General features: G+C 40.1%; 1 protein-coding gene across 3 annotated transcripts in view; it reads right to left on the reverse strand.

The window, feature by feature from the left end:
* Positions 1–19,788, reverse strand: part of PLEKHA8 (pleckstrin homology domain containing, family A (phosphoinositide binding specific) member 8) — an 89,880-nt gene that overhangs the window by 15,055 nt on the left and 55,037 nt on the right. The window contains exons 13-14 of one of the 3 annotated variants that reach the window (XM_011972219.1): positions 19,210–19,271; positions 8,714–14,767 (exon numbers count right to left, since the gene is read on the reverse strand). In XM_011972219.1, coding sequence (XP_011827609.1) covers positions 14,570–14,767; positions 19,210–19,271 — 260 coding nt within the window. In that variant the 3' untranslated portion in view covers positions 8,714–14,569. Of the gene's footprint in view, positions 1–2,703; positions 3,296–8,713; positions 14,768–19,209; positions 19,272–19,788 lie in introns of those variants that run through there. The other 2 variants (XM_011972220.1, XM_011972221.1) reach the window with 2 other exon arrangements.

Below are 19,788 nucleotides of genomic sequence, written 5' to 3' on the forward strand. Positions count from 1 at the left end.
AGTAAGGCTGTGGGCTTAGGGGCAGCCTGTCTGGGCTCACGGTCCTACTGCCCACATGCTTTCTCACCCACCTTGAGCAAGACAAGCAACATTTCTTCTTCTCCCCTATAATTGGGGTTAATAATAGTGTCCACTTCACAGCTACTCTCAGGGTTAAGTGAGAACCTATATGAAGTTTTTCACACAGTGGTTGGTAGTACACAAGTATTCATAATTATTATTGTAATTTAGGAAAGAAGTAAAAGCTAACAGCCCAGTGTCCTGATGCTGCAGCAGACCAAATAGTCATAACTGAAATTGGACCCCAGTTGGCCCCAGTTTAGGCATGTTTCTCAATTTTCTTCTGTTAACCCCACTATAAAATAACATGCCCATATGTTATGCAGAGGAGGAAAGCATTGAGAGAAAACCTGATAATCTGACCAAAGGCATGTCTTGGACTTATTTGAAAACTTACCAGGCTTCTTTTGGTTACAAGTGATAGAATCCTAATTCCAACGAGCTTTAAATAAAGTGGGACTTATTGACTTACATAACCAGAAAAAGCAAGCATGGAGGTGGCCCCAGGCATGATTTGATTCAGGACTCAATGTCATATCCCTATCCTCTTTCTCTCAATCTCACTTTAACCATAGGGGAAAGGGATCCTCTCTCCCAGTCTCTAAATACACGGTCCCAGGGAAGTCCCATGATGGGCCTATTCTGGATCATATGCCCACGCTGTGGCCAGAGGCCTGGGAACTGTGACCGGCAGCCTAACCAGAGCTCAGAGTGGAGAATGCAGTTCATTCAAAGGAATAAGAGTGTGTTCCAGAATAAGGGGAGGAGATGAAGGCAGAAAAATAGATGTCCTCTGCAGTATGGAGAGTGGGGTCCTATGGAGAGTGTCAGGTGCACCCTAATGCTCAGTTAGCCATTCTGGAATCTTCCAACTGGGATACAGCTGTGAAGCACTGCAGCTGGCTCCGGGGCTCAGGCAAGGAAGAGGTAGTGCCACATTCACATACAGACATGATTAGATGAGGGTCTTCTTCTTGAAGGTGCCATGACACACAGTGCAAAGCAGGGAGACTAGGGGCAGCAGTGAATCTTCTGTGAGGGCAGGGACAAGTGGACCAAATAAGGAAAGGCTTATTCCGCCAGGTAAACTCCAGGCATGATGGAGCCATACTTCCCTTTCAAACAATAACAACGACTATTATTACCACCACCGTTTTTGTAGCTCTTGCCCGGTGCTAGACACTGTGCACAATTCCCGACTTGATCCTTATAACAATCTTTTGCAATATGACTCTCACTATGAATGAAGGCGTCTTCCAGCTCCACACTCCTGTGATCATCTCTTCATACTAATCAAGTTGAGGATTTGGGATTTTATAAAAGTCTTGTGTAACACACAGAGAGAGGGTCCTTAGTTGCTCACACACATGCCACAAGAGATTATAGGGTTTCCATGGGCTTCTATGAACATAAGGCTGAATGGTCCTTAAAACAAATGCATGTAGAATAAAGTTTACTGCTCCATTCTCTCATCTGCCATCTCTGGATGGCTGGGTTTGATCAGCATAAGCTAATCCTGAATTAAAGTTCTATGGCCCAGCAATTTCACTTGGGCAGAGAAAGGACTGACATTTCATTTCCAAACTCACAGAAGCACAAAGAAAGAAATCTTTCAGCTCCTTTGATAAACTGCAGCCAATTCATGTGCAAAATCCCCATGTTGCTAAGAGTCTTTCTGGCTTCTTGTAAGATGACTGTCAACCACTCCAAATGGCTTTTTTTCCTGATTTTCCATTTATTTCAGATGCACTGGGCAAGTCCAGTCCCTAGGTATCATACTGGCATTCAGTCTTTCCTTTTAGCCCCAAAAGAATGTCCCAACACTTAATGAGTTGTATAAAATAGAATATTTGGATGAGCAATAGCTTCATGTGGATAAAGGAATAGCAACTTGTGAGAAAAAATATCAGTGAAAAAAAAAAAGGTGGTGAGATAAAGCTAGAAATTTTAAAGAACCTTGATAGGAGGTATGAAGCAAATGTCATTATAAGGAGCAGCACCTGCCAGGGGCCCACCACATTCTACAATGATTTTTAACCTTGTTTCTAGAATAACACCTCCCATCCTCCATTAAAAAATAAAAAGATATCACAGGTATCAAACAAAAGTCAAGCAATATAGTAAAGTACAAAAAAAAAAAAAAGAGTAAAACAAAATCAACACCCACCTAAAAATAATGGTAATCCACTTTAGGTGAATATAATTCTTGATTTGTCTCTACACAGAGAGATAGAAGAAATATATATTTAGAGATAGGGTCTTGCTGTATTGCCTGGGCTGGAGGGCAGTGGCCTGCAGCCTTGAACTCCTGGGCTCAAGTGATCTTCCCACCTCACTCTCCTGTAGTGGAACTACAGGCATGCACCATCATGCCTGGCTAATTTTTAAAGATTTTTTTGTAGAGAAGGGGTCTTGCTCTGTTGCCCAGACTGGTCTCAAACTCCTGGGCTCAAGCGATCCTCCTGCCTTGGCCTGCCAAAGCACTGGGATTACAGGTGTGAACCACCATGCCTGGCTGAGGAATTTTTATAAACGTAGAATCACATTTATTTTTAATTTATTTATCACATTTATTTTTAAATAAATAGCATTCAGCTAATTGGGTTGTATTTAAGAAACTCAAGTGAACTGGAACAATACATATTTCTTTTTAGAAATCTGTTTTTTTAAAAGATTACCAAAAAATTTAAGAAATTATGTGTTTTTGAAAAAAGTTTAGACAGTAGCAAGTCTCTGCTATGAAAATAAGAGGGTATGAGTGCTCTTATATCCTCCCTCCTCCCATTCCCAATTTATTAGCTATCTTAGGGTTTGTAATATTTATAATCTGTATCTAACTGTGACTATAATTTCCAGTTTGATCTTGGTTCACCACCAGTTTTTTTCCTACCAGCTCATCCATCATTGAGTTATTTGGTTCATCTTTCCTATCAAATGGTTTCCTTAAGAAGGGCACTCGGGTGTTGTGTTCTGCTTAAGAGAACTTGACATTAGATTTGACGACTTGGTTGGCAATAATACATTTGAGTCATTCTTTTTTCCTACTCAGAACTTTGGAAATACTCCTCCATTGTTTCCTGTCACAGAATCTTGTGGAAAGGAAGTTTGAGGTCCCTTGGTGACTTGCTTTTTCTGCCTGAATGGTGAGGAATTGTTTCTTCATTCTTGAAGTTCAGGATCTTCATCAGGGTATCAAGTCAAGTGTTTTGGTGTCAAGTGTTTTCTGTCGGATTTCCTACAACATAGTGCACTCTTTTAATCTAAAGATTCCTTCCTTCGTTTCAGGAAAAATCTTTTGTATTTTATCTCCAGATACTTTTATAGTTCCTTTTTATTTTTGGTCATCAGTTACTCTTATGTCAGAATATCTCGATACTCCTACATTTATCCTTTCAGGAATTACTTGAATCCCTGTTTTTAAAATTCTTCATTCTCTGCATCATTTCAAGCCTTTTCTTCTGTTATCAATTCCATTTTCAACCATGTTTTTTGCTATTTCTAATACATTTATTTGTTCTATATTATTTTAGGCAAGTTTTCTTATCTCTGCCATCTGCCTTTTTATCTCATTCTGTTGTTTCACCAGTTCCTGAGTGCTTATTTTATTGAGTTCATGTTTTCTAAGTTCTCTGCGAGCACAACACACCTGTGGGAACTTTTGTTTCTTGGGCTAGCTGTTTCTCCATATTGGTTTCATCTGTTTCCCACTCCGCCCCATCCCCTTTCTGGCTGTAGCATACTCACATAGTTGCCAGGCCATCTTCCGTACATTTGCTCATCTTTAAGGTGAGCAGCTCTGTTAAGACCAGGTATTTGCCTTCATACAGTGTCGGTGTATTCTCCTTGACATATTTCCCATCTTGTTTGGCATCTATTTCTTTTGCCCTGTAGGCTTGTGTTCTATATACTTTCCGAATGGATAACACTGAAAATATTTAAGCACCAACATGTCACAGACATTGAGCAGACAGAACAGAGGTTGGTCATAGCTCTAGGCCACATGTTACTCCTGTAGTTGCTGGTCTGTAGGGTGGTCTGGAGTGGGGGGCTTCTTGTGAGAGGGGCTGGGGTGGCCAGAACAGCATGAGACACTTGGGTAAGTGATTCTTTCCATCGTGGTGTGGAAGTATTTTGATATTTTAATAACCAGCACAGCCACATTAGTGTGTACCAGCCAAGTATGAGCCCAGCCTGTCCGTGTCTTTGTGTCTATATGGAGGAGGAAGGAGCTGTGTAGAGGCTTTTACTAGAGGACTGGACTCTGCTCTGTCTTCTGATACTTGCATTAAGTCCTGCACCAGAGTGAATTCTGAATGGAGAGAAGACATATCTACTGTATGTACAGGGGACACAGTCTTTGGAATGTGGGTTTGTCTCTTAATTCAGGGATGAGCTAGTTCCAGTCCTCTGTTTCACCCATCTCTCCCCAGCAAACTCCATCCCCAACCCACCCCCACCCTACAACACCCCCACTCAAAGGAAGGAAGAGATAAAGGTACTCATCCTGCCCCTATTCACCAGTCAACTTCTTTCCAAAACCTGAAATTTCAATGAGTATTCTGCATCTTGCCAATCCCCTCTAGCAGGTGGGATTAGGAGCTCTTCTTTCTTACCAGGAAAATCTGGTCTTTTTGTTTGACTGTCATCTTTTGAAGTTTAAGACACAAAAACAAGGTGGAGCTCCTTCCATTGCCTGGATGCTAGTGAATTTTTTAAACTGAGTTTTACTTTTTGAATTTTATTTAGTCTGGTTGTTCTTTAGGTTTAGCTTTAGGGGATGAAGTGACTGTGATCTGACCAAAATTATCCTGAAAGATCCCACAGTACAATTTTAAAGGACTAAACCAGCAGCTCTGGGGGTTCTCACTCTGGGCTGCAAATTAGAATCACTGGGGATATTTTAACGTCAGTGACAGGCCACATTCCTAAGCCTGATTAAAGTGGTCTGGGAGATGCGCAGCTATAAGTGGCATATATATTTTTTCTTATTTGCTTGTTTTTTGAGTCCTTCCAGTGATTCTAATGCACAAAGAGGGTGAGAACCATGAGCTGGACCTTGCATTCTAATCGTTCATAATTTGATATATATAAGCACCTGTAAAATACAAACATTTTGCATGTGCATTAACAAAGACAAAATATAAAAAACACATAAATTATTTATACTCTGTGTGGTCAGTCACTCAAAGTATTTCTTGAGCAGCCAAGGAAGCAGGAGGGAATAGAAGTGTATGGTTTTGCTTCAAAAATATTTTTATCTAGCTGGCTAACAGAACTAACACATTTGAAAGAATCACAAAGCACATGGTGGTGACGCCCAACTCTTAAGACAGTTTTGGAATTATACCACAGACAAGGAAGGCATTGTCAGGTGCGGGGCACATTGACATGAAGGTAAAGTTCATGATTTAATGAGAGATGTGGCTACGCCAATAACTAGAACCTAACACCAAAGAATTAGTCCAGTTACCTTGGAGTCACACTTCCCATCCCTAAGTTGTAATTCATAAAGTATCATTTAGAAATGCAGGGGATGTTTAGAGGTAAAATCCATAGCAGAGATTTATTGAGTCTGGGAAGATTTTGAGGGGTTTCCAGGAATAAGGATGAGAAAAGGGCATACCAAGTTTGTAAAGGGACTTAAAGCCTGGCATAGAGTCACAGGGAGCATTTTCAGGTTTGGAAGGCCATGACAGGTTTAAGAGCAGAGAATCCAGAGATCAAGCTGTAGCTGTGCACAGCACTGGGAGTATGGAGGCGGAGGCAGGCCTTGCTGTCACAGCAGGTATAGTGAGGAAGTGAGAGGAGAGTTCAGAGTGTCCCAATTTCTTGCCTGAGAGACTAGAACAATGGTGACTCAACTGACCTGAATGGAAAAGCTTTAGGTGCAACCAAGTTTGGCTTTGGGGTTTCAAGTGAAGGTAGGGTCTCTAAGGGATGGTCAGGAGGCAGGTGGGTCTGGATTGGAGCTCCGAGACCACAACCCAGGTGAGTGACCTGTGCCTGAAGTATAATTGAAGGGTTATCTGCAGGGAGGAGAGCAGAGAGCCAGGTCTAAATTAGGAACAAGGTGGAGAATCATCACATCTCCACGGAACTCTGGGGAAGTGGGTTGGTCACTGAAGTACAATGATCAGGGGAAGGGGAGGATGAGGGAATTCACTGTCTAAGGTGATCTCATAAAAGACTCTGAAGCAGGATTTGACTTCACAATATCTAAAATCCTTTCCAACAAGCTGGACTCTCAAGCCAAAGCAAAAGGTCCTAAAACTGGCCATATACAAGTGTCAGCAAAGATGCGACAACTTTGTTCTCTGAGGACAATGCATTCATATAGCAGATCACCCCAAATGTGATCTGTGTCCTCAGTGCTGATGTCAGACCATCATCGTTCATCAATTCTCCATCAACCTGAACCACTCCAAAAGTGGTTATCTCCATTTCATGCCTCTGGAGAGGATGACAATAATGACAGTGGCAGGATGTGTGTGTCAATCCATGTGGACACACACACACAGGACATGTGCTCATATCATAAAAGAGCATCTCTTCTAACCTAGCAACAGGAGTGTAAGAAAAAATAAAAATATCAACTCTAGGGTCATTCTATTCCTTCTTGTTCTTTTGGTTTCTCTACTGCAGCACAGATGAGCACAGATCTTCCAGTGTGTCCAGGTTATCGTAGAGTGATGGTAGAACAGAAAATGCATCAGTACCTGCAGTTTCTGGAGTAATAGCAAGTGGCATGCACAGCCACACTCTGTTCTCCTTAGCTGGACCCTCATGACCACAAGGCAGCTGTACTCCTCTACCCACTGGAAGTTGGGACAGACATCCAAACACATTCTTTTTCTGAAACCAGCTCTGTTCATCCTCTAGACAGCAGTCCAACCGCCCCAAAGGATACAGCTGAAGAACAGAAATGAACTCCCTTCATATACCTCCCATCTGAGCACACTCCTTCACCTAGGCACAGAGAGGCCAGAGGTAGATAGCTGGTCCTTACACAGCCTGCTCCAGCGTTACTGATGTTTCAGATTTATAAGAAGCCATTATGAGAAAGATCCTGGGGTTCAGTGGGGTACTGCTCATAACTTAGAATAAGCCCATACAGACTGGTCTGAAAGGCACTTCCTTTCTTACACAGTGAGGAAGACAGTGGTGTTTCAACATATCTCATTTGGATTTTGCTTTAAGATTTGCCTATATTCAGTGTGAAACAATGATAGAGGAGCTCGTCATAGTGATTGTCTCAAGGGATAGTGGCCTATTAAAATTCGTGCAAGTAAAAAGGTCAAGGCAGTGTATTGTAAAGGTACAGGTTTCTCAAGAAGAGGAACTTTAGGGCAAGGAACAAGGGCCTCCAGACAGCTGGAACTAGGAAAGGGAAGCCAGCCTTCAAGGAAACTTTGCTGGTGTCCCTGGCTACTACATGATTTTGCATCAGTGCTTCTCAGTGTGCCTATACCATCCTTCCTCTACACCAGCTTTTTCTTCTTCCTTCTCTTGCACATGGTGCAACATAGCCACCCCAGTCCCAACTCTACTTGACCCTTTTGCTCAAGCACCTACCACTCAACACTCCTGTGTCTCTCTTCTTTCAATCCCTCCCACTCTTAATTCTAATGGACTCTGCTGTTGTGTTTAAAGAGGCAGCTGGAGAGGGCTCAAGTGGGCAATAGTGGGAAGATTCCCTGAGAAGCGAGTGGACAGGACAGCTCTCCAATGCCAGTCATACATATCTGTAGGTATCCTAATATGCACAAACAAGTGTATGAGAGGCGAAACCTGACAGGTTAAACACTACTTTGGCATCAAGTGATTTAGGCAAAAAAGTGTCTGCTACTGATGTCATCTAATTAAGCACACAGCCACTGAAACATTATGCTTAGCAAATTAATCTACTAATTGTTCTGCATCTAGTGTCTCTGAAAACAGAATTAAACCAAGCCAAAGAACATAGCTACCTCTGAAAGGAGCAAGTCTTTCTTGAATGCTTAAAACACCCAGGGCAAGGCCATTCCAGAGGCCCTCTGATGCTTCAAAATCATCTTCTGTTTAGGTTTTAAGCAGTTTCATAAAAATTTTGGAGCTTGGGGCTGGGCACAGTGGCTCAAGTTGTAATCCCAACACTTTGAGAGGCCGAGGTGGGTGGATCACTTGGGGCCAGAAGTTCGAGACCAGCCTGGGCAACATTGTGAAACTCCATCTCTACTAAAATTACAAGTCAGACATGGTAGTGCACGCCTGTAATCCCAGCTACTCAGGAGGCTGAGGCATGAGAATCCCTTGAACCCAGGAAGTGGAGATTGCAGTGAGCTGAGATTGTGCCATTGCACTCTAGCCTGGGCAACAGAGCAAGACTGTCTCAAAAAAAAAAAAAATCATGTTGGAGTTTGGTTGCCTCGGTTTGTAGCCTGGCTTATTCCTCCTAGCTGTGGGATCTTAGGCAAGGGGCTTCCCCAATATATGTCTCAGTTTTCCCAGCTGTAACCTGAGGATAACAACAGTACCTGCCCTATGGAGTTATTAGGAGGATGAAATGTGCTTATATTTGTAAAGGGCTTAGGTTGATGCCCAGCAAGTCATGTGTGTTGCATAAATGAGACTTCTTATTGACATATTCAATTAGGCAGAAAACCACACAAAAATCTTTAAGAACTTAATACTTTAAAAATAAGTTTATTATAACTAACGAATATAAAATCTGACAGATATTTTCAAACATTTTTGCAAAAAAAGTAAAACCTTCCCCTTTCCCCCCTCCCCGCCAGATACAGAATAAGGACTTGGACAGAGAAACAATACAAATCTAAACATGAAACTGTCGCTCATCGGTTGGTCCCAAGAGGCTCCAACATATTATATTCTAAGTAAAGGTCCATTAAATTAAGAAGTTAACAAGCCACTTCACACTTTTATAGTTTAACTTGCTTTCTACTCTGATTATAATGCTCATTCAAAATGCTGAGAGACAAGAACAGGTAACGTTAATACTGCACGTGACAGATATTCAAAGTGCATAAATCTATGAAACCACACACATTCATAAGAATACTAGGCATGGAATTAAACAGTGACTTAAAAAATTAATCCAAGGAAATCTATGTACATTTTAGCCTTTGGCATCTGGTCTATCATGTTTCTTCTTTATGTAGACATCAATTTGTTAAATCTATTAACCAGATTAAATTTATCTGACCACATTTCTCATCTGACAGATTGTCCACAGCCAATTTCACATGAGGTAGTTGGGCTGTTTAATGACATTCTAGTGAAATTCTCATGATACATGGGAATTATACATTAAACATGCCGTGGAACTGGCTCATAGCCTTCTAGGAAACAACAGAAGTACTTCTAGAGCATCCTTCCTATCAACACTGACTCCATATACACCTATAAACAGACATGTATACTCAGGAGTCTGTGTGGGTAAGATCGACTTTGTAAGGGGTATCAACCATCCCAGGGTGGTTTCTGTTTGTAAGGTACAGGGAGGAAATACTGACCACACTGTAAATATATGAAATATTTAGAACAAGCAGGATGTTATTCTGACATTCTCACATAGCTTAGCTGAAAACATTTGTTCACTCTGGAACAGAAGTGATTAATACGGGAAACAAAGAATTTTGAAGACTTTTGCATTGCAGAGTAGTGGTATTTTTTTCCTTTTAATTAAAGGCTATATAAAAACAGCAGAGGAGAAAGATCAATGCATGCATCAACTGTACCAGAGAGGCACTGTTAATGACTGTTTAATCATGCCCTGGAGTGCCTGAATGCAGCAGTGCAATGAGAAATCATGCAAATGGTCACTGTACACAGGACTATTGACTGTCTGAGACAGGATGGGAATTGGGAACATTTACAGGGAAGGTCTAGTAAACAGTATATTTATGGAATTGTTGAAAGAACTCCTAATGACCTTGTAATACAGATAAACAGTCTTAAAATACCATTAGACAGCTAGTGAATTGTTTTTTATGAAATGACTATGAAACCCCTGAGTAAGCAACTGCAGATTACAAAGGGACGTACAGAAGTAGAATGTACTTCTAACGAAAGCATTCTATATACAATTCATAGGAATACAAATTTACCATACATAATGAAGTTTGTGTGGAGACCTTACAAGATCACAGAGTATCTGAAGTCAGGCCCTCAAAGACCAAACACATTAGCTCAGCTAACAGAACAATGGCTGAAAATATATTTTACTTATAAATTCTACATCTAAAAATTTTAAAATTTAAAAAAGGTTGATAGATTAGCTTAAAAAAAGAAATGAAACATGAGGGAGAGCTGAATAGTTGTAAAACCTGTGACTAAAATCAGAAGCAACTGGTTTTAATCAGTGATTCAGAAATGCACCATTATGCAACCAAGTTCTCATAGGACATGGTAGTTTGCTAGGAAAAAACTTAATTTTCCTCCAGAAAGTTCCCCAAATGCCTCACATCATCGTCTATTGCTCATGACCCTCTGACTCTACTGCCTTATCTGATATTTCTCCATATGTATGATTTTCACAATCAGATCACGTTTCCTTAAAAAAAAAACTCTTACTTCAGCTCCTCTTTCCCTCACTTCAAATTTAGTGGAGAAAAATGTACTTTACTTATTTGGTCCCTATCACATATTTTTAATTAAAAACACTTTTCTGAAAATATAAAGTTAAAAGCATCAACTTTTTGTTAATATACATGGAAAGTAATAACCAAAAGGAGAAGAGTGCAAATTTTCCAGCTGCACCCCTCTAATAATCATCTTTCCTAGGTGCCCCATGTCATGTCATTCACCGGCTTTCCAGCTACAAATGGGAATATGGGCTCCTTCTTAAGAAGCTCTTGCAGTCTGGAGGTGGCGAAACAGAATCCCCTCTGATCAGGCACCCAGCCCTGGGCTAAGTTGGTGCCAGATGCTCTACATATGTGCTAGAAGCTGCTCCTGAGAAATGGGGCAGAACAAACATAAGTGGGGGCAGATTTGGCGTGCTGATGGAAGTACTGCTGGCAATTTTCAGTAGCAAAGAAGAGAGAAAAGCAACAAGGCTGGACTATGAAGTTCAGAAATCCCTCATCATGGAATATGACATTGGGGGAAGTTTAATAATCAGAATGACATGCAAATAATGGTAAGAAGATGCCTCAAGCCACTACTTATATATCCTAATGAGAACTACCCTTCAAAGTCAATGTCTTGGGCCCATAGGCCCAACATTCTGTGAGAGCTCCTCTTCTGGAACTCCCTTCAGAGCTACATCAAGAGCCAATGAGAAGATCATCTTCTCCTCATAGTTACAATTTAGTTTCACTCCCAAAAGGGATCTCTCCAATTTAACATTTTTCACCAGCATTAGCTATAAGGAATCTAGCTTGCTTTCAAAAGTCAAGAGACTTGCCATCATTGAAAATATTTTGTTTAATTCAACAAATACACCCTGATACCTACAAAGTGTAAACACTGGCTTTTACCATAGGGAGAAGTACAGGCACAATGAAATTGTGTGGAATTGTCTCATAAGGGGTTAGCCTAATGTTACTTATTTGTGTCTATAATACCTAGCAGACCAATTTCCTTTTTCTTCCAGTTCTCTCTAAAGGTTATGCTAGAAAAATAATCCTAAAAATGCTTTGAGCAATGACAACAAGGTGATTACTCTGCCAACAAAATACTAGAGTTTTCTCACCTCCTCTCACAGCAATGGTGAAAGTAAACTTAGGTGTCCCAGAAGTCTTGGAGGGCAATGGAGAGAAAGCTTTAAATATCTTTTCTCATTGCCCCTTTCTTGCAAAGTGACTACACATCAGCACAAATTATGACTTTAACTACAACAGAGAGCAAATACTGTAGATGTAGGAGGAACCTCTGACTATGCCCAGATTCAGGTTAAGCTGAATTTACTGTTTAGTATTAGGTTCAATTTCTAATATTTTTATTTAAGGATCCTCAGTTCCTTAAGCAAACTTTTATACATCTTAAACTTTTATACATGTTAGGCAAACTTAATATGTTCCAGTGGGGAAAATACCTATTAAAAATATTACCTTCTTTCTACAGATGTGGAAAAAGGGTAATTGGCAAATGCAACTTATTCAAGCTATTCTGTCTGATCTGGTTTCTCAATGATCTCAGATAATATTAAGCCCCTCGTTCCCAGCAAATTGAGTTGTGTACATCTGGGCACTACCTATACAAATGCAAAATGGCCATGCTGAGCAGCTTTCCTTTTGTGTGTATTCAGAGCTGGGGTGGCAAACCTGAGGTATTTTCAGACTGCTATCTCTCCAAGAGACCACAGAGTTCACTTCAGGTGGCAGGGAGCACCAGCAGCTGTTTAGAATGATCATGCTGCACAATTCTACCAACCACCTGGTATCATCCCCTCTAAATGGTACAATGCCTAAAACATCTTCATTCCAACTACAAGCAAAAACTGGCTGCTTTTTCTTTTTCCGTTTTAGGGGGCTATGTCAAGGGCAGGGACTATCCCCAAGTCCTGCCATCATATTCGTACTAATCAGAGAAGGAGATCTATACTCACTGCTCATGAGAGTGGGAGGGAGATAACACACACACACACCTTGGCAAAATACAAAATAATCAACATCATTTTAATACCCCCCCTTTCTCCCTAGCCTTAAAACATGTGATACTGATTTTTGAAGTTTAAGTATTTTCCAGAAGTCTTTATGTGGGCAAAATACCTAATTAATCTGAGCTAAATAAATGTTCATTTGTTTAAAAACACACAAAGGCAAAACCAGTACCCCTCCCTACATAAACTTCTCTGACTAAAGAGAGAATTCCCTCCATCCTAGAGATCTGCAGCAGGAGCAGCATCATCTAGAGACGATGCTCAACTCAACCAAGCCCCTCAAAGGACCTTTGACCCTGGATAACTACCTTATGCTGGAACTTCCCTTCCTGTTACTAGAAGGAAGTAGCCTCTAATGAGGAAGGTACCCATGGCTTCTTTCCAATGCACACTAAAGGCAGCGTGATCTACTGAGACTAGGGCCAGGGTTGGAGCATCACACTGTGCAGAAGAATGCCCACTCAACATTGTTTTATGAAATAATGTTTCTTAAGTTTTAAGAAGTTTAAGAAACTGTTTTCTTAAGTCTCACCTTTCAACTCTGATGCTGTCCCAAAGCTTCTGAGATTGATAAACAGCTACATTTTGCCTGCTCTGCATTTTTGCTGATTAAACCGAGATTAATTGGTAAGCAGGTTCAGAGCCATGGCCCCTGAATGCAATGCAAAGGCCTACTGGCTGGGTGTCAATGCTGGCTCAATTAAGAATGCTGCTGAGTAAACTTGCTCCACTTCTCACTCTCCATTTAGCTATTTTATTTAAATGGCGGCCTATTCCTTTTTGAAAAAAAAAAGGACATATCATTTAGTTCTTGAAGAAAACTGGTAATTTTGTAAACTAGAATTTAATCTAGTTGCTTTTCAATACTGTGTGCAGAAGAATCACATGTGAAGTTCATCGAAATGCAGATTCCTATCTCCCACCACCTAGACTCTGGTTCTTTAGGTCAAAATAAGGCCTGGGAATCTGCTGTTTGAACAAGCACTCCATATGACTATGGTGCAGAGGCAGTCCAGGTCACAGTTGGAAATTAACTGGCTCCTCTGCTTAGAAACTATGTGACTGTGAACAGATCCCCCAACTTCTAAACCTTGCTTTTGAAGTGGGGTAATAATCCCTTTGAGTATCATTCCTTGTGATGTCCAATTGAGATAATGCATGGGGAACATGCTGGTAAATGGCAGGCAATTGGGAGGTGTCATCTCAAATGACCTGTCCCGCCTCTCTCATATTCTCCCCTCCAACTTGGGGTTAGGGCACACCATTAATCTTCTCAGAGCAACGGTCTCATGCCTGTCAGCAAGGATGGGACTCCTGTCCACATCTTCTTCGCCTCCCACAATTGCATTGTCAGGTGAATGCCCTGAACATCCTTACTACACAGGCCCTTATCACTGACAGAGTTGCAATGAAGAGGGTCCACTGAAGAACATCTAGGAACAGCAAACTCTACACAGCTTCAACAAAGCAGCTTATACTACCTCCAAATGTCTAGTCTAAGTTGGCTGAAATACTGAGTATGAATTATGGTACTTAATATGGGATTTGCTGATTTTCAGCTTGGGTTTGGGTGGCCCATTAGAACTAAAATATAAAAACAATACAATACACAATAACAGCAAATTTGTTTGTTAAATCTGCTCTTATAACTTGCTGTTCAAGTCTACAGCAGCTTATCATTTGGTTTCCAGTAGGCCTGCTGAACTGAAATATATAGCACCTTGATCTTTAAACAAAACACATACGCATTTTAAAAATTATAAAAGCACTGGGTTTTGCCTCCTCCTGTCCATCCCCCAAAGTGAAGGGGTGGAGAGGGTTGAGGCTGTTGCTGGAAATTAAGTAGGGCAACAAAACACTTTAGCACTTTAATCCCTGAAGTTAGGAGGTGCTGCCCAGCAGCCATCATACCACCTCATCGGATTCCAGCCCGTGGACCTCATATAAAGTGTCCAGTATGGCCAGCTGCTTCTCCATGGCAGGGAGGTAAAGGCTGAGGTCCCTCTGCATTCCAATACTGAAAGCTTCTTTCTGGTGGTCACCTTCCTTTATGGTTAACGCGGCCACAAAATCTTCATAGGATGGAGCTGCCCTTAAAGCTAACTGCAAAAGAATAACCCATGAGAATCTGCATCAAGTCTGTCTCTCACACACTTATTTTTATGCATGTGCACATGCACACACATACGTTCACACATACAAACAGCTGAGAAGAGCAAGAGTAAAGAAATATGACTACCCTTCTAATTTGTGGCTTCTCTAAAATTATGTTTCAAGGACCAATTCAAATAACTTTAAGGCTAGAAGAAACAAGTGTGTACTTGGGCCACCTTAAGGATAAATAATGCTATCACATCAGGGAATGCTGAGAGAGAGTCTGAGAAAAGCTCCCTTCTGATCCACAGTGTGATCCAGACTATTCCCCTCAGATCTTCAGAATCTATATGCATATTGCCATCATGGTCTTTATTCCCACATGGCCCGTCTTCCAGGGCATCTCATTCTCGTATCTCATCTCTATATATTTCTTTGCATATCTTCTATTTTTCCCCCATATAACAATATTTCCTTTGTGCTCTTGAATGCTTTCTAGAAAGGAAGGGAGCTAACATTTGTTGTTTGCTTGTGCACTGATGCTTTAACATAGTTTATTCTAGTTGATCTTTATAAGAACCCCGTACAGTTTATATCTCTATTTTATATATAAACGTCATACAGCTAATGAGTGCCAGGGCTAGGCTCTGAACTTGGATCATCTCTGTGTTTTTCAATCACACCACCATACTATGCCACTTCCCTAACAGATTTCCTAGGCATCTTATCCTTCTCTTCCTTTGCAGGCCAATATTCCGTAAGCTTGCTAAAATCTGTCTTCTGGTGTTCACTAGATCTCAGCAGAGGCTTTTTGGAGAATCTTGAATTATCATTCCACAGTTGCTTTCCTGATCTTCCTTATACTTTGAAAGTCTTTGAGAATCAGCCCTCCCCATTTTTGCAGTAAGAGAGTGACTGGCATTGTCATGCAGTGGCTAAAAAGCACAGACTTAGATGAAGCAGACCTGGACTTGAATCTCAGATCTTTCACATACTAGTTTGAGGAATTTATGCAAAGTGCTTAACTTCCTAGAATCTCAGTTTCCTTATTTACAGAAGAAGACTAATACCACTTTCCTTATTTTAAGGATTAATGGGATCTGTAGGAAGTATTTAGCCCACTGCCTGGCACATGATAAATACGTAGATAATGGTAAAAGTACAAGGGAGTAGGAAAACTGAAAATGAAGAGAAGGCAGTTATCCAAAAACATAAAAGAAAATCTCCCAGAACTGGAGGATAGGAGTCTTCAGATTTAAAGACCTAACCAAGTGCTCAGCATAATGAGTGATAAAGACCAAAAGGGAGCATCATGAAATTTCAGAATGTGGGGATAAAGTAAACAATCTAAAACATCTCGAAAGGGACAAGGAACAGATTATATATAACAGAATAGGATTTTACAATAGTAATAGTGGAAGCTGGAGGACTATAGAAGAATGTCTTCAAAATTTGGAGGGAAAATGTTTATTAACCTAGAATTCTACACTCAGCCATCAGCACTCTAGAAAAAAAAGGGGAGAACCAGTAATAGAGTTCAACTGTCCAGTCTGATTGAAGATGAAACCAAAAAGGTCAAATGAAGGCTAGTTAGTGACCAAGATGGAGGCAGCCACCTTGCCTGAAATGGCTATCAGCTCAGTAGATAATTCAAAGATTAAAAAGTCACTATTTGGCTGATAAGTCAAATTCCTTGGATGTAAACAATGTTTCCCGCAGCAACTGAGATTAGTTAACATGAATTTGGCTCTGCAAGTTACCATGTTAGAAAACTTATAAACCTTCCGAAGTAGGCATGACTTGGAGAGTAATAGAGAGGGTGAAAGGGCCAATCTAGCTACAGACTCCTCTACTGATAAGGCTGTTGCCAAATGCATCACATAATCTATTTTCTTAAAAACCGGCACCTTTATTGGCAATAATATTTAAAGCCTTCAAGATGTTTTTACTCTACAACCTTGGGTATATTACCTCATCACTTTGTGTCTCAGGTTTCTCTGTCTACAAGCAGGGAAAATAATGGAATATATCTCAGGGTTATGAGACTTAGAAATTTATGTATGTCAAGCACTTAAAACAATATCTAGTGCATGTTAAGTGCTCGAAACTGTAAACTGTGGTTGTAGTTCTTAGTATTCGACACAGCAGTTCTACTAGGAATTTATTTTGAGGCAATAAGAATTTTATTCAAAAATGCATATAAACAGATGCTGTTTTATTTCTAACCTGTTTTATTCTAAACTTAGAAGCAGCTTAAGTCTCTCACACAGAGGACTGAGCAAATAAATTATGATATCTCCATACTAGGGAAAATATTATACAGTCACTAAAAATAGTGTTTTTTTCAAAGACTCTTTTATGGCATTTAAAAATGATAATGATAGATTCTATTCAGTTGGGGGGGATATAAAATTATACAAGCTAAAGGTAGAAAAAATGTATATACATATACAGAGTAAGTATACAAAATAAAGATAATTATACACATATACTATATGCATGTATATATAAACATCTATATTATATTTAAGTATATAAAATAGGTCAATATTTAAAAGAATATGTAAATTAAGAAGCTAAGACGGTAAAACACAAAAATGTTAAAAAAGGAAAATATGGACAGTTTTAATTTCTTCCCTTTCTACCATGATTTCTAAAATTTTTTATGAGTCTAAATTAGCATAATAAAGTTATAAAGTCCTCTTAAAGACTTATGCTTTGCATCCATTAAAGTATAGGATAAAGGGAAAAAAGATTTATGCTGGTAAGTTTTCTACTATAGCTGCATTCTTATTGACAATATCTCTGGGATCTTCAATATTTCAGGATTAAATTTTGCCTTCTATACTGAACCCTTCCCCCCACACTTGTTTTGGGGCAACTCAGGTGTCAGGCACAAGCTAGCAATCACAATATTCACTCAGGGAGATCAATGTACACAGTGAGCATCCATTGCCTAAGAACTCAGTAGAGGCCTCTCAGTGACTGTCTTCACTGCAGAGAGCTCTAATGGAAGTGAGCACTAGCACCTTGGAGATAACAGATCTGAGTTTAGACCTAGGCTCTGACATAGCCTCACTCTAGTACGTGGGGACTGGAATTAATTGTTCTGAAAGTATAAAATAGTGGGAGTTAATCCTGAGAATTAATGAAGATAAAGAATATGAAAGTACCTGTTAGAGTGCCTGGTACACAACAAGTGCCAATAGCTACATGGAAGCAATTATGATTATTCAAGGTGTATTGAAGGTAAGGGTGAGCAGTCTGTAGCTTCATTTGGTCCAGCACCTATCCCAGTGAACAGTGAATGGGATATGGAGCTTTAATCTCCATGCTTTCAAAAAATATTTCATTTTCACTACAATCTGATTTCTTGTGCTGTACATTCTTCCCACTTTACTGGCCTCCCTAATAAAGCATGACCCAAACAGTTCTTTCTTTAGGCAAATGATGCATCCTTTACATCCGTAAAAGATACCATCTACAAGGCTACTTTATTCCCCAACCTTCCAAAGAATGTGAGTACCTTCTATGAGGTTTCCTGACATACAACTGCATGAGACTGCCTTTTCATGACCAGTTTGACTAAGACTGACCTTCTCCTGGATGGGAAGAATCACAGAGTGTATTGCTGACGTAAAGGAGCCATCTACTCCTGCTATTTTATAAAGCAGGATAAGTGACCTCCCCAGGAGACTAGGAGTCTCAGGTTTGTGTTCTTCCTAGTTAAACATGCTGGGAAGAAGAGGGTGGTGGGTAATCAGAGCCAAAACATATGAATACAAAACACCTTCACGATGAAAATAACTGGCTAAGAAGAGATTTCTAGCCCTAGCCACTGGCACACCCAATACAGTTAATATTCAAAGACAAAATTCAATTAGGGGAAAAAAAAATCAACTAAGACCTAAGAATTAAAAGGAATGAATACAATGAGCAGCAGAGGGAGCTATTAGGTTGACTACATCACCTGAATGCATAATTTCCCTTCAATGATAAGTATTTAGGGTCACTGCTTCCTACCTACTTCTGCTAGGATACTTAAGCTTTTTACTACCTTATCAGAAAGGCAACCACTTATGAGGCAAATCTTCACAAGGTCATTGGAACTGGCTAGAGTAATTAGAATTGGCTAGGGTAAAGCATCAACTCTTTTATTCATATTTCTTTAACAGTCTTTGCTATTCTAGATACTTTTTACTGCTGACATTTCCACACACCAAAGGCCTATAAATGTAAATGAAATAAATAACATTTTGTTCTTATCCTCAAAAACAAAGCAAACAAAAACACTATACACACATACACACACACACGCACACAGACACACACACACAACCTTATTTCTGACAATCGTAACTAGATAAATAACTGGATAAGAAGAGATTTCTAGCCCTAGCCACTGGCACACCCACTACAGTTAATAATAGGAGATAAGAAGGATCACTTACCGCAAAAACCCCTCGAACTACCCAGCCATGGTGTTGCCGCAATGTTTTACCATATGCGTTATCTTGAAAAGAAGAAAAACTCCATGAGGAACACTCTCATCAGAATTTGATGTGCTATTTGTATAATGTACTTTTTTGTTTGCTTGTTTGTTTTTAAAGAGACAGGGTCTTGCTTTGTCACCTAGGCTCGAGTGCAGTGGTGTGATAATAGTTGCAGCCTTGAACTCCTGTGCTCAAGTGATCCTCCTGCCTCAGCTCCTCGAGTAGCTAGGACTACAGGTGTGGATGACCACGCCCAGCTTACTGATTTTTAATTTTTTGTAGAGACGAGGTCTCGCAATGTTGCCCAGGCTGTTCTGGAACTCCTGGGCTAAGGCGATCCTCCCCCCTTGCCCTCCCAAAGCACTGGGACTACAAGTGTGCGCCACCGTGCTTGGCCATATTTGTATAATGCATAGTAGCACAATACTATTGGTATTTGGAAATTATGAAAAAAATCTAATTACAAGATTTTGGACCCCAAAAATGTAAAGCAGGAAAAAAATCTCAAAAAAAAATTTTTTTTTAAAGAAATGCAGA

The sequence above is a fragment of the Mandrillus leucophaeus genome, unplaced genomic scaffold (assembly GCF_000951045.1).
Source record: "Mandrillus leucophaeus isolate KB7577 unplaced genomic scaffold, Mleu.le_1.0 Scaffold128, whole genome shotgun sequence".
NCBI classification, from domain to species: domain Eukaryota; kingdom Metazoa; phylum Chordata; class Mammalia; order Primates; family Cercopithecidae; genus Mandrillus; species Mandrillus leucophaeus.